Source organism: Salvelinus alpinus, chromosome 1 (assembly GCF_045679555.1).
Source record: "Salvelinus alpinus chromosome 1, SLU_Salpinus.1, whole genome shotgun sequence".
Taxonomy (NCBI): domain Eukaryota; kingdom Metazoa; phylum Chordata; class Actinopteri; order Salmoniformes; family Salmonidae; genus Salvelinus; species Salvelinus alpinus.
In genome coordinates, this window is record NC_092086.1 from 82188925 (window position 1) to 82202945 (window position 14021).

At 41.7% G+C, this 14021-nt stretch overlaps 1 protein-coding gene across 3 annotated transcripts in view; it reads right to left on the reverse strand.

The window, feature by feature from the left end:
• The window catches only part of LOC139531711 (syntaxin-1A), a 40732-nt gene that overhangs the window by 6100 nt on the left and 20611 nt on the right, over positions 1-14021 (reverse strand). For all 3 annotated transcript variants that reach the window (XM_071328428.1, XM_071328437.1, XM_071328422.1), the window contains exons 4-6: positions 11575-11649; positions 8400-8473; positions 8154-8262 (exon numbers count right to left, since the gene is read on the reverse strand). In XM_071328428.1, coding sequence (XP_071184529.1) covers positions 8154-8262; positions 8400-8473; positions 11575-11649 — 258 coding nt within the window. The remainder of the gene's footprint in view (positions 1-8153; positions 8263-8399; positions 8474-11574; positions 11650-14021) is intronic.

A 14021-nucleotide genomic window follows, 5' to 3' on the forward strand; every position in this document is an offset into this window, starting at 1 on the left:
GATGGATGGCATCATGAGGAAGGAAATGTATGTGGATATATTGAAGCAACATCTCAAGACATCAGTCAGGAAGTTAAAGCTTGGTCGCAAATGGGACTTCCAAATGGACAATGACCCCAAGCATACTTCCAAAGTTGTGGCAAAATGGCTTAAGGACAACAAAATCAAGGTATTGTAGTGGCCATCACAAAATCCTGACATCAATCCCATAGAAAATGTGTGGGCAGAACTGAAAAAGCGTGTGCGAGTAAGGAAGCCTACAAACCTGACTCAGTTACACCAGCTCTGTCAGGAGGAATGGGCCAAAATTCACCCAACTTATTGTGGGAAGCTTGTGGAAGGCTACCTGAAACGTTTGACCCAAGTTAAACATTTTAAAGGCAATGCTACCAAATACTAATTGAGTGTATGTGAACTTCTGACTCACTGGGAATGTGATGAAAGAAATAAAAGCTGAAATAAATAATTCTCTCTACTATTATTCTGACATTTCACATTCTTAAAATAAAGTGGGGATCCTAACTGACCTAAGACAGAGAATTTTTACTAGGATTAAAATGTCAGGAATTGTGAAAAACTTGAGTTTAACTGTATTTGGCTAGGTGTATGTAAACTTCCGACTTCAACTGTACACTACATGGCTAAAAGTATGTGGACACCTGCTCGTTGAACATCTCATTCCAAAATCATGGCCATTAATGTGGAGTTGGTACCCCCTTTGCTGCTAATAAAAGCCTCCACTCTTCTGGGAAGGCTTTCAACTAGACGTGAACATTCAACCACAAGAGCATTAGTGGGTTTGAGGTCAGGGCTCTGTGCAGGCCAGTCAAGTTCTTCCACATCAATTTCAACAAACCATTTCTGTATGGACCTCACTTTGTGCACGGGGGAATTGTCATGCTGAAACAGGAAAGGGCCTTCCTCAAACTGTTACCACAAAGTTGGAAGCACAGAATCGTCTAGAATGTCATTGTATGCTGTTGAGTTAAGATTACTGGAACTAAGGAGCATGAACCATGAAAAACAGCCCAAGACCATTATTCCTCCACCAAACTTTACAGTTGGCACTATGCATTCGGGTAGGTAGGGTTCTCCTGGCATCCACCAAACCCAGATTTGTCCGTCGGACTGCCAGATGGTGAAGCGTGATTCAACAATCCAGGGAGCGCGTTTCCACTGCTCCACAGTCCAATGGCGGCAAACTTTACACCACTCCAGCCGATGCTTGGCATTGAGCATGGTGATCTTATGCTTGTGTGTGGCTGCTTGGCCATGGAAACCCATTTCATGAAGCTCCAGACGAACAGTTATTGTGCTGATGTTGCTTTCAGAGAAAGTTTGGAACTCAGTAGTGAGTGTTGCAACCGAGGACAGATGATTTTGGCGCTCTACACGCTTCAGCACTTGCAGGTCCCGTTCTGTGAGCTTGTGTGGCCTACCACTTCGCGGCTGAGCTGCTGTTGCTCCTAGACCTTTCCACTACACAATAACAGCACTTACAGTTGACAGGGGAAATTTGACAAACTGACTTGTTGGAAAGGTGGCATCCTATGACGGTGCCACGTTGAAAGTCACGGAGCTCTTCAGTACTGGCCATTCTACTGCCAATGTTTGTCTATGGAGATTGCATGGGTGTGTGCTCGATTTTATACACCTGTCAGCAACGGGTGTGGCTGAAATAGCTGAATCAACTCAATTGAATGGGTGTCCACAAACTTTTGGTCATGTACTGTAACATTAAGCAATAAGGCACAAGGCGATGTGGTAAATGGCCAACATACCACGGCTAAGGGTTGTTCTTAGTGCTTTAACACAGCACATAGCCGTGGTATATTGGCCATATTTCACAAACCCACGAGGAGCCTTATTGCTATTATAAACTGGTTATCAACGTAATTAGAGCAGTAAAAATAAATGTTTTGTCATACCCGTGGTATACGGTCTGCTATACCACAGCTATCAGCCAATCAGCATTCAGGGTTCGAACCATCCAGTTTATAATTAACATTATATCCCAAAAGTAGGATTTCATAACCTAATACATCCGATAAAAAGCGGTGCAACTTTCACGCCAAAACTTTTGAGGATTTTACATTTTGTGGTCGTTGTCTTCCAAGTTGTTTCCAAGGGTTACAAATAGCTAAATTAGCATGACACCAGCTGAATTAAATGTAAAAGGCTTTGGAAATAAAAAGCTTGCAGTACGCTCAGTGCTCCGTTGACATTATGGTGGAAATTACAAGATTATGTTATAATGCTGTTATTGCATCAAATGGTTGTTTTATGTAACAGAATAATGGGTTGTTAGAATGCTCATCTGGGTGTGTTCTACTGAGGATGGGCCTCTGGAAGAGTTACCATGTCTTTGGGTGATACCCCATTCCAGAGCATGAGTTAATGTTTCAGTACTGGGGTACCAGGGGGAGATGGGCCCAGTATGGAGTTGGGGTCCAGACACTGGTCTCTACACAATGAGGACTGTTTTTACACACAATGAGGACTGTTTTTACACACAATGAGGACTGTTTTTACAGCAGATACTGTCTGCTGTGAATTATAAGTATCTTTCATACAAATCTTAACCTTGTGACCCATTCCATACATCTGTTGTGTGTCATGTAGACTAAAGGAGGATGGAATTTACTATAAAATGCGGTGGCTCAAACCAGCTAGTTGAGTTCTCAGTGATCACCTCCAGGGGTGATTACCGACCAGGTATCTCTTTCACAGAGATACACTTATTTTTGTATGAAGTCTTTGAAAAATAACAGCAACTTCGCTTTAACTCTTATTTTTCTTAAAACTGCATTGTTGGTTCAGGGCTTGTAAGTAAGCATTTCACGGTAAGGTCTACACTTGTTGTATTCGGCGCATGTGCCAAATGAAATTGTATTTGATCTAATATGAACAGTGTATACTAAAACATGAAAATACTACATGTCATGTCTCAAAATCGTTATCTATCTTACCTCTACATTGTTCTATATCCTCCAGATTTGAGATGAAAGGACAACTTCAATGGTAAACTTGTCAGGTAGCATAAATTCTCGCACAGCATCCAGCCTAGCTGACGCAATGCTATTTCCCAGATTTTCTTTCAAATGTTCTTCTCTGGCCTCCATTGATTTAGTCGCCCCTAATTTTGACCATCCTACATGGGTAAAAACTCCAATCAATTTTGAACAGATTATGATAGAGACATGAGGTTTGGACCAATGGCTTTCTTAGAGGATTATTTACCCATTGGTCAACAGATTTTGATTGGACACCCTATATATCCCTTACAGAATAGAATACAATTTTATTGTCCATTGGTTAAAATTGATATTGGTCTTCTGCCCTTCCCAACACGCGCACGCACACGCACACGCACACGCACACGCACACACACACACACACACACAGTGCCCCTGGATGGATAGTAATTGTGTGTAGTTAAGTGCCTTGCTCAAGGGCAACAACTGGAGATGGTACATTAGAGACCAGCAGCCTTCTAGCTGCCAGTTCAGTTGCATTCCCATTTTTGTGTTTAGTCCGGCCCAAGGCTTGAACTGGTCCACCTCTCTAATCTCTAGGCTACCGCCCAAATGAATTACACAGACCATATTTGATTAATACAGTATGGACTTTTTTGTTTCACTCAGTAAATGTGTCTTAGTGATTGAATTCATCCAAACAAGAATCCATAGAAACCTGTTGTAGAGTTCCATCTTGGTCGAATTACAGATTGTTAACACCATTACTATTTGAAATAAAGCATGCACACGCAACATTGCTTCCCTGTCTTTCTACAGCTTTCCAATGAAAAGTGCCTGCTAGCAAAACACAGAGATGTGTTGGGGCTATCTCGTTACAGCAGTTGGCAATAGGAGGGCCTAATCCACTCTTCCATCCAGGGGGAAACTGATATTTCAAGTCTGTAACCTTAGTGACCGACCCTGTGAGGATTTAGCATTGCAGATAGTGACAAAAAAGGCCACAACATGCGATGGCTACACACATGCGTACAAAGACACATGTACACACACTTGTGCAAGCACACATACACACAGACATAACACCCTGAAAACAGACGTCTGCCTCCATCCAAGTGTCCTTCTGTCCTCCCACTTCTAAATCCATCCAACCTCAGCCACACCCAGTAACAGTCCCTCTCTCTTTCCTCTCCCTATTTGGGCTCAGGGCTGTGTGCAGGCACTCCTTCAAGAGAAGCTGAATAACTCTCACATGTCTCACATTTGTCAATTTAGAAACCTTGGTTGGTTAGAGGTAGCAGGTATTGACAGTATTATATATTTTTCAACATGTTAATCTGCATGGCATAACCTCTTGGTCCAGCCAAATTAATGAGTGTGCCCTTTCACTAATTGCCATTGAGAGGAGTGAGGGTCATGATTGACTTATTCGGGATTGGCAAGGACAAAAGTAACATCGACGTGGCAACCCAGCACCCAATCAGGACACGGCTAGTGCTTACCCACGCTTAGACGACATTTTTTGCATTGTGTTGTGATTGAGGTGTGAGTGTGTATGTACAGTATATGTGTGTGTGTGTGTGTGTGTGTGTGTGTGTGTGTGTGTGTGTGTGTGTGTGTGTGTGTGTGTGTGTGTGTGTGTGTGATAATGCACACTTCCACTATGGATCGGTTCACCAAGGCTAACCCTTGTTCCACCCCCTCATTCTCTCTCTCCATTCTGCGGGGACCCAGGGCTATCAACACCACCTCCTCATCTCATCCCCTAGCCTAGTCAGCCTCCCACTCACAAGTAAATGGTAGATTCCCACACTGCCTCACATGACACTGGATAGCAGACAATGTGGTAGTGACGATGCAAATAGAGCAAAGGTCGATTTGACAGCCATAGAGAATCTTGTATTTGTGGGTATCAACAAAGTGTATACCCCTGTAGACTATGCATAAACACTGACTGTACAACAATCTATGGCTTGGTATGATGTCTTACGGTTGTTGATAACGCTCCTTTCGATCATCAACAGTATTTAATTATTATTTGACTAGGACGTCTCTCTCAATTTTTGGAAAGAGACCTGTGAGATGTGTATAACACTCTATAGCTATGTATAAGGCTTTACGGCTGTGTATAACACTCTATAGCTATGTATAATGCTTTACGACTGTGCATAACACTATAGCTATGTATAATGCTTTACGGCTGTGTATAACACTCTATAGCTATGTATAATGCTTTACGGCTGTGTATAACACTCTATTGCTATGTATAATGCTTTACGACTGTGTATAACACTCTATAGCTATGTATAATGCTTTACGACTGTGTATAACACTCTATAGCTATGTATAATGCTTTACGGCTGTGTATAACACTCTATAGCTATGTATAATGCTTTACGACTGTGTATAACACTCTATAGCTATGTATAATGCTTTACGACTGTGTATAACACTATAGCATGTATAATGCTTTACGACTGTGTATAACACTCTATAGCTATGTATAATGCTTTATGACTGTGTATAACACTCTATAGCTATGTATAATGCTTTATGACTGTGTATAACACTCTATAGCTCTGTATAATGCTTTATGGCTATGTATAACACTCTATAGCTATGTATAATGCTTTACGACTGTGTATAACACTCAATAGATATGTATAATGCTTTACGACTGTGTATAACACTCAATAGATATGTATAATGCTTTACGGCTGTGTATAACACTCTATAGCTATGTATAATGCTTTACGGCTGTGTATAACACTCTATAGCTATGTATGCTTTATGGCTGTGTATAATACTCTATAGTTATGTATAATGCTTTATGACTGTGTATAATACTCTATAGTTATGTATAATGCTTTATGACTGTGTATAACACTCTATAGCTATGTATAATGCTTTACGACTGTGTATAACACTCTATAGCTATGTATGCTTTATGGCTGTGTATAACACTCTAAGCTATGTATAATGCTTTATGACTGTGTATAACACTCTATAGCTATGCATAATGCTTTATGGCTGTGTATAATACTCTATAGTTATGTATAATGCTTTATGACTGTGTATAACACTCTATAGCTATGTATAATGCTTTATGGCTGTGTATAACACTCTATAGCTATGTATAATGCTTTATGGCTGTGTATAACACTCTATAGCTATGTATAATGCTTTACGACTGTGTATAACACTCTATAGCTATGTATAATGCTTTACGACTATGTATAACACTCTATAGCTATGTATAATGCTTTACGACTATGTATAACACTCTATAGCTATGCATAATGCTTTATGGCTGTGTATGACTGTGCAGTGTGTATATGTGTGGAGGTTCAGCTGCAGGATTTCTGTTGTGTGTGATGCTCCGCCTGGTTCAATATTGACTTAGCGCTGCTAGCACTTCCTGGCTGCAACACACCTGCAGCTCACCTGGGAGCCATGAAAACACACACACACACACACACACACACACACACACACACACACACACACACACACACACACACACACACACACACACACACACACACACACACACACACACACACACACACACACACACACACACACACACACACACACACACACACACACCTTGTGGAAGGCTGGGGATTTAGACAGGCAAGTCAGAGAAGCTGGCACACATGCCTGTTTAATCAACCTCAACCTGCGAGGGGGAGTCCCTTTGATACCCATCTACATATTCCTTGTTTGAAACGGTCAATTAAACTGAATTAAAATGATGTCATGCTTTTTCCAGGAGCAGGCTTGAAACACAGGCTAGCAATTGCATGACTTCTTGAGACAAATGAACAAACCCATGTTGACAGTTGGATTCATATGAAGTTGTAAATATCAATACACGTTCATGTATGGCGGCAAAAAGCATAAGCCATAACACCATGATGCTAATGTAAGAGTTTTAGATGATGAAGGACCAAGAAAAATAAGAATCATCTAACCACAAGAAGCTATTTTGGTATCCCCACACTTCTCTAATAGTGAAACTTGTTGGAGAACCCAAGAGGAGCTTGTCTCTACATCTCTAATCACTTCAGAGTCAATCTTTCCCCATTCTGCCTCACGTCATTTGCTTCCAGCCTGAGTGACTTCAGTGTTTATATTATATTCTGCTCAATAAACCCCTAAGGGTGTTATCTCCTCACTACCGTCATCTGGAGCTGAAATTACAGTGCCACACACACACACACACACACACACCTCCAGAGAAAACCGGAAAACTGTTTCGATGATCGCTTCAAGGTTTATTAAACGCAGTCTAAACTGCATGAGTGAGTGGAGAAATAATTTTTAAAAGGATATTAAAATAGAAGATTGGAATGACGTCGGTGGCCTCCTCACCTTGTTTACTGCTATTCCCATGATGGCTTTTTAAATTAACCGGATCAATATCTCAAGAATTGGCTTGATTTCCCAGTCACTCTCGCACACTCTCACACACCTCTTCCGGAAACAACAAGGTTCTAACAGATGAAACAATTTAAAGAGAGTCTTAAAACATGAGGCGAATCTCAAAGCCCTCATTATGCAAACCACACCAGTAGAGGCTGCCGAGGAGAGGACAGCTCAAAATAATGGCTGAAACAGAGCGAATGGAATGGCATCAAACCATGTGTTTGATGTATTTTATACCATTCCACTGATTCCGCTCTAGTCATTGCTACGATCCCATCCTACCCAATTAAGGTTCCATCAACCTCCTGTGAAACACACACACACATTTGCAAAACACACACACGCGGGTCACCAATGGGTTGTCCTGATCAAAGTTGACTACACAGCTCTAAAGTTTACATGATCTACCTGTCTTCCATTACTCATGAAACGCGGCCTTGAATTATGCATGTGAACAGATGCATTCTACATAAATATATGCTAATAAATTAGCATACACATCTACACCTCAACCAAACATTAGGAATCCCAGCCACTATTAAGAATGCATAAAATAAATGTGTTGTGGAAACAGTGTTAAAAATAGACAAACAAAATGTTGGACGGGGGAAATAAAACCAAATCAACCCATTTATTCGGTGTGTAACTCTGTACTCTGTAATGCAATCATGTCCAACATCGTATCACAATTCCTGATAAGAGAATATCAGGAACACACACACACACACACACACAGAGTACACTCACTAATCTCCAGTTGTCTTTGGATGCGGCCCTTGCAGCGTTCCCGGTAGTCCGACTGCGTGGCATTATACTCTGACATCACCTCCACAAACTTCCGTGACAACGTGGAATGCTGGTAGGAAATGATGCAGGATGAGTTTTCCACAATTCACTAGACTAGAGTTACACAGCACAGCAGGGATGGCAACTCCAATCCTGAAAACTACAGACTCCGATTTGAAAGTCCCTGCTATATATAGCATAACCCACCTGTGTCTTACGTATCCTCAGATCTGCAGACGACCTGCTTAAAGCCTCCTCATGCTCTATGGACTGTTCAATGCCTGTAGGGAACAGAGAGCGAGAAGGACAATTAATCTACCATTACCAGTAGCATTTATTCAGAAGGTCTAATTAATGAAGAACCTGGGCCTCGTTTCCCAGAGCCTTCGTAGCGTTAAGATCATCGTTAGAACCTTCTTACGATGGATCTTTAGTAGCCAAGGTGTTTCCCAGAGCCTTTGTTAGTAACGTGGCTCTTGAAACCCATGCACATCTACGAGTGATCCAGATACGAGTGATCCAGACCACTCATTGAGCAGCCAAAATGCATCGTTAGAGCTTCATTTGACCCCTTTCGTCGCAGGAGTAAAATAATCTTGCAGCAGGATGATTTTAATATCTGAATAAATATTTAGAATCGCCGCCAGTGGGCAGCTGGAAGTGGTGTTTGTATATAAAATGCAGTACCGTACCTAATGTACATTGTACTTTATGTTGGCTAAATGCAGGCTTCAGCGCATCTCTTGTGTATTCTTATGTGGATTATAAAACATTTACATATTTGTAGGGGGTAGATGTATTTATCATTAGGGAAAATCTGTTGTTTTAGATCAACTGTTTTATTATATGTTGAAGTCAAGCAATAGGCAGAATCAATACCTGTGTGGTCCAGCAGTTACAGCCACTGACCCTGACACACATATGCCAGTGTTGGCATGGGTTCGAATCCGGCCCACTGCCCTTTGACTCATGGGTGAACGGCAAAGATTATGGCTATTCTGACAAGATACATGTCTCTTAGCCCTAACAATGGGAGACGTAGTCCATTCATTTGTTGTTGACCAAATTCAACACTCTCTCATTGACCTCCAAACAAAAACACCTTGCTTGCTGGGTGAAATTTAAAAAAATATATTTTTTAAACACCCTCTGCTGGAGGGAGTCAGATTTTCCGCTGAGTTGGGCCTCTCTCTTCCTCTCTGTGAAAGTCTATTTTTGACACATTAATTCCATGTGGTTACAGGCTTAAAACAGAAACAACTTAAAAGGTTAAGAGTTTAGGCATTAATTCAGAGTGGTTAAGGTTAGGGCTATGTAACGACACGCCTATGTATCATCAGTTTTCATAGTATTCTTAGTGCTTGCTAGAGCATTGTGAACTGCCGTAGGGCTAGGGTCTAAGCAGCGTGCTCCGAGCCTCGTAAGTTCATGCCCAGCGCTGGGCCAAATAGTGACCAGTCTAAGTCTACATTAGGACCACAAGTTAATTCAAATCAAATGCGTTTATTTCAATGTTTTCAAGAAGTAAAATTAATCGTCTGATAATTTACACATCAAAGAAAATTGTCTCAGCTCAGCAAAATCGTCTTAGGATAGGCTCAAATACATAAAACATCTTGACAGCTTTAAGAAATAAAATATTAAAAAGACACACAATACAGGCTTTCAATTCACACCAAAGACCAGAACTATACAAAAAATATATATAAATGCAAAATGCAACAATTTTACTGAGTTACAGTTCATATAAGGAAATCAGTCAATTGAAATAAATAAATTAGGCCCCAATCAATGGATTTCACATGACTGGGCAGGGGCACAGCCATGGGAGGGCATAGGCCCACCCACTTGGGAGCCAGGCCCACCCTCTGGGGAGCCAGGTCCAGCCAATCAGAATTAGTTTTTCCATCACAAAAGGGTTTTATTACAGACAGAAATACATTCCTCAGTTTCATCAGCTGTCCGGGTGGCTGGTCTCAGACTATCCCGTAGGTGAAGAAGCCGGATGTAGAGGTCCTGGGCTGGTGTGGTCACACGTGGTCTGCGGTTGTGAGGCTGGTTGGACGTACTGCCAAATTCTCTAAAACGCCGTAGGAGGTGGCTTATGGTAGAGAAATGAACAAATTCTCTGGCAAAAGCTCTGGTGGACATTTCTGCAGTCAGCATGCCAATTGCACGCTCCCTCAACTTGAGGCATTGTATTGTGACAAAACAGCACATTTTAGAGTGGCCTTTTATTGTCCCAGCACCAGGTGCATCTATGTAATGAGCATGCTGTTTAATCAGATTCTTGATATGCCACACCTGTCAGGTGGATGGATTATCTTGGCAAAGGGAAAATACTCACTAACAGCAATGAAAACAAATGTGTGCACAAAAATTGAGAAACATTTCTGGGACATTTTATTTCAGCTCATGAAACATGGGGGACCAACACTCTACATGTTGCGTTTATATTTTTGTTCAGTATGTATATTGACAAAATATACATAGCCCAACTAAAAAATGTAAACGAGCATCCACAGTGGAAGAAAGTTTATCGTTGTACAGTAGGCCTACATCTGTCAATCAACTGATGGCCCAAATCAGCTCATCAACTCAACCAGGGAAACCGCCTATTATAGGTTCACACCTTTCATTATGTAACAATGGATAGGCTAACAGGTGGTCAGATCAGGGGTAAAAAAAATAAGGTGTTTAAACACATGTAAAAAAAAAAAAACGTTTTAAATGGTTCCTGATCTATCTTATATCTCTCAGATATTGGACAGACACTTCAGAACAAACTTCCTTTAGATTTTTTGGGGCTGGACTATCTGTTGTTTTATGTAATGAATCTGTTATTCAATGCTATTGTATGGCCTAATAGGAGTAAGGCCAAACTTTTTTCATCAAATGATTTTTTTATATAAAATTCTTGTAACGGAATTCGTCCTCCTCATCTGACGAGGAGTAAGAAATGTCGGACAGCGCAGCGTGGTAAGTGTCCATTATATTATATCCATTATATTTAATAATACTGAACATGACAACAATACAAAAATAACAAAGTGAATAGATAAGAAAACCGAAACATTTCCGTGTGGAACACACAAACACGGAAGACAACCACCCACAAAACACAACAGAAAACAGGCTACCTTCTTTCAACCCTATCAGTATCGACACATGGTCTAACAACGCACTTAGCCAATGAACGTTCTCTCTACATGCTTGTTTGGGTAACACTTAAAAAGTTGGCTAGTAAAGAACAATGCATCTGGTACAATCATCCTAATGCTGAAGTAACTAGGAAACGAGGCCCTGGTTAATTTTTTAAGAGAATCTGGCCAAAGGCGGCAACATTATTTAGCGTAGAGAGGGAAGTGTGTTTGCAACATACTTTTTAACTTGGAGCGCACTTTGTTCGCAAACTTCTTTATGTCTGTCATCAGCTGCTCCAGCTCTGCCTTCGTTTCTGTTGATAGAGGGGGAAAAAATTATTAAATCAATTTTATCCAACAAAATCAACACGATTGCAACAGCGAGAATGTTTGTTTCTTCAAGCAAAGAAAATAACGTCAAAACACCCCAGCCATATCACCAGATGCTGAAATGCTTTAAACTAATACATCTTCCTGAGAGGGGTAAAAGATTCCTAAATAAACCAAAATAATACATCAAATGGAAGATCAGGGATGCTTTGGTGGTGATGACCTAGTTCCTGTTCCTGTCCTGTCCCACATCAGCCAGCTCCCAGCATCAGTCATCTTCTCAGTGGGCTGCACAGACCACACCACCCACACAGAGATATGGTAATTTCACCCTACTTCTAAGCCCCATATACAACTTTGGGCTAGGTCTCAACAGTCAAAACAAGTGGATCCCTGTCCTCATATCCTTACCCTAATGATCTAGAATGACTGGATAGGTGAAAGTAACATGTTGGTTTGAGTTCCTACACGTTTCTCTCATATATCCTGTGTTTTCAGCTCAGTGTGGGTAAAGCTCCTTTTCTGTTTTTATTCCTCCTAAAATTAATGTCTGGAGTAAGAGGAAGGCAGCCACAGCCACTCACCAATTATGAATAGGAGAGTGATAGCCCCAAAACCATCACTAGACCCCACAATAGCTTGTTAGTGTAGCTCTGTTCTTTATATACTGTACACTCCTTGTAGTCCTCCTGATTTTTAGAAATCAGACTCAACCCCCGTTTGGAGATTTTATTCTCTCTTCTAGAGGCTGAGAGGAGAGACATTCACATAAGAGGCTCCCTGTGGCTCCAAGACAGCTCTGTCTTCAGTGGGCGTGGGTGAGTGTGAGTGTCGTGTGCATACGTGTGTGTGTTTGCATGTGTGCGTGCATAAAACAGTCTCTGTTATGGTATGTGTGAGGAACACTGGCTCTTCTCGCTAATCATGCATCTGATCAGAATGCAGCAGCAAGGGCCTCCTGAGTGGCGCAGCGGTCGAAGGCACTGCAGTGCTAGGGGCGTCATTACAGACCCGGGTTGAACCCGGACTGTATTACAACAGGCCGTGATCGGGAGTTCCATAGGGCGGTGCACAATTGGCCCAGCGTCTTCCGGGTTAGGGGAGGGTTTGGCCTGGGGGGCTTTACTTGGCTCATCGTGCTCTAGCGACCCCTTGTGGCGGGCCGGTCACCTGCAGGCTGACCTCAGTCGTCAGTTTAACAGTGTTTCCTTCGACACATTGGTGCGGCTGGCTTCCGGGTTAAGCGGGTATTGTGTTAAGAAGCGAGGTTTATGCGGGTCATGTTTCAGAGCAAGCATGACTCAACCTTCTCCTCCCGAGGCCATTGGGGAGTTGCAGCGATGAGACAAGATCGAAATTGGGGAGAAAAATGGGGCGCTGACAACTCATTTCTGCCTGCTGTAACCCTGACAACGAAGGTAGGCTGAGTGTGTGACAAAACACGGAGGTCAAGTTCATCTGTTGCAGACGAGGAGCTTGTTTGTGTCACTGTCAGCGGCACTTTAATGGGGGCAAAGGCCTTCTCTAACCTGCATTAATGATGCAGGGTTCTTCCTCTACTTTGACAGTGACCTGGGAGCACATAGACGTGTTAAGGCTTAGATGCATCCAAACGACATGACGAGACAATAAGTAGGAAGAAATCTAGCCAAAATCGTCATATCATCAAATAACTGAACCCATGCTTCTTTCTCTGTGTAGCGCTAGGGTAGTAACTGCCCTATCGATCAGGGCAGGAGTGTCAAACTAATTTTGCCCCAAGGGCCACACTGTCACTTTTGGAATTTTCGATGCTCCCTGACTGTCTAGAATTATTTTCAATTACTGTTAGCAAGCTGGTCGGGTGAATGAAGTATACATGTAGATCCATGATCATTTCTACAGTTTCTATTCGTTTTTAGTCATTTCAATGACAATTGAGTTCCCTCAAAAAAAGAACGATATTTATTTAACTCAACCCCTCCCGTATGTTTGACACAAATGGATTAGGGCCTCTAACTGAAAACAAAAGAATGACTACAGATGAGAGAGAGGTGATCAGCAGTATTACCTCTCCATTTTATGTGGATTATCTTCCTCCATCCTCAATGTGTCTCCAGAGAGGACACAAATCAATGCAACACACTTCCTCTTGTTTAGGTGGGTTCCATTGATCTGCTGAAGGGTCAGGTTTCACAAGTGTAGGTTTGACTGACTGTCTCTCAACAGCAAGCCAGCAGTCAAGGTAGCATTGCCCTTGAGTATTACACTATGCATCAAACAAGTAGTGTAGCCAATGGACTGCGTCTGTTTTTTAAGAGTTTTTGAGATGCAGATTTTCATTTCAAATCAATAATGTCTTAACAATATGGTCATA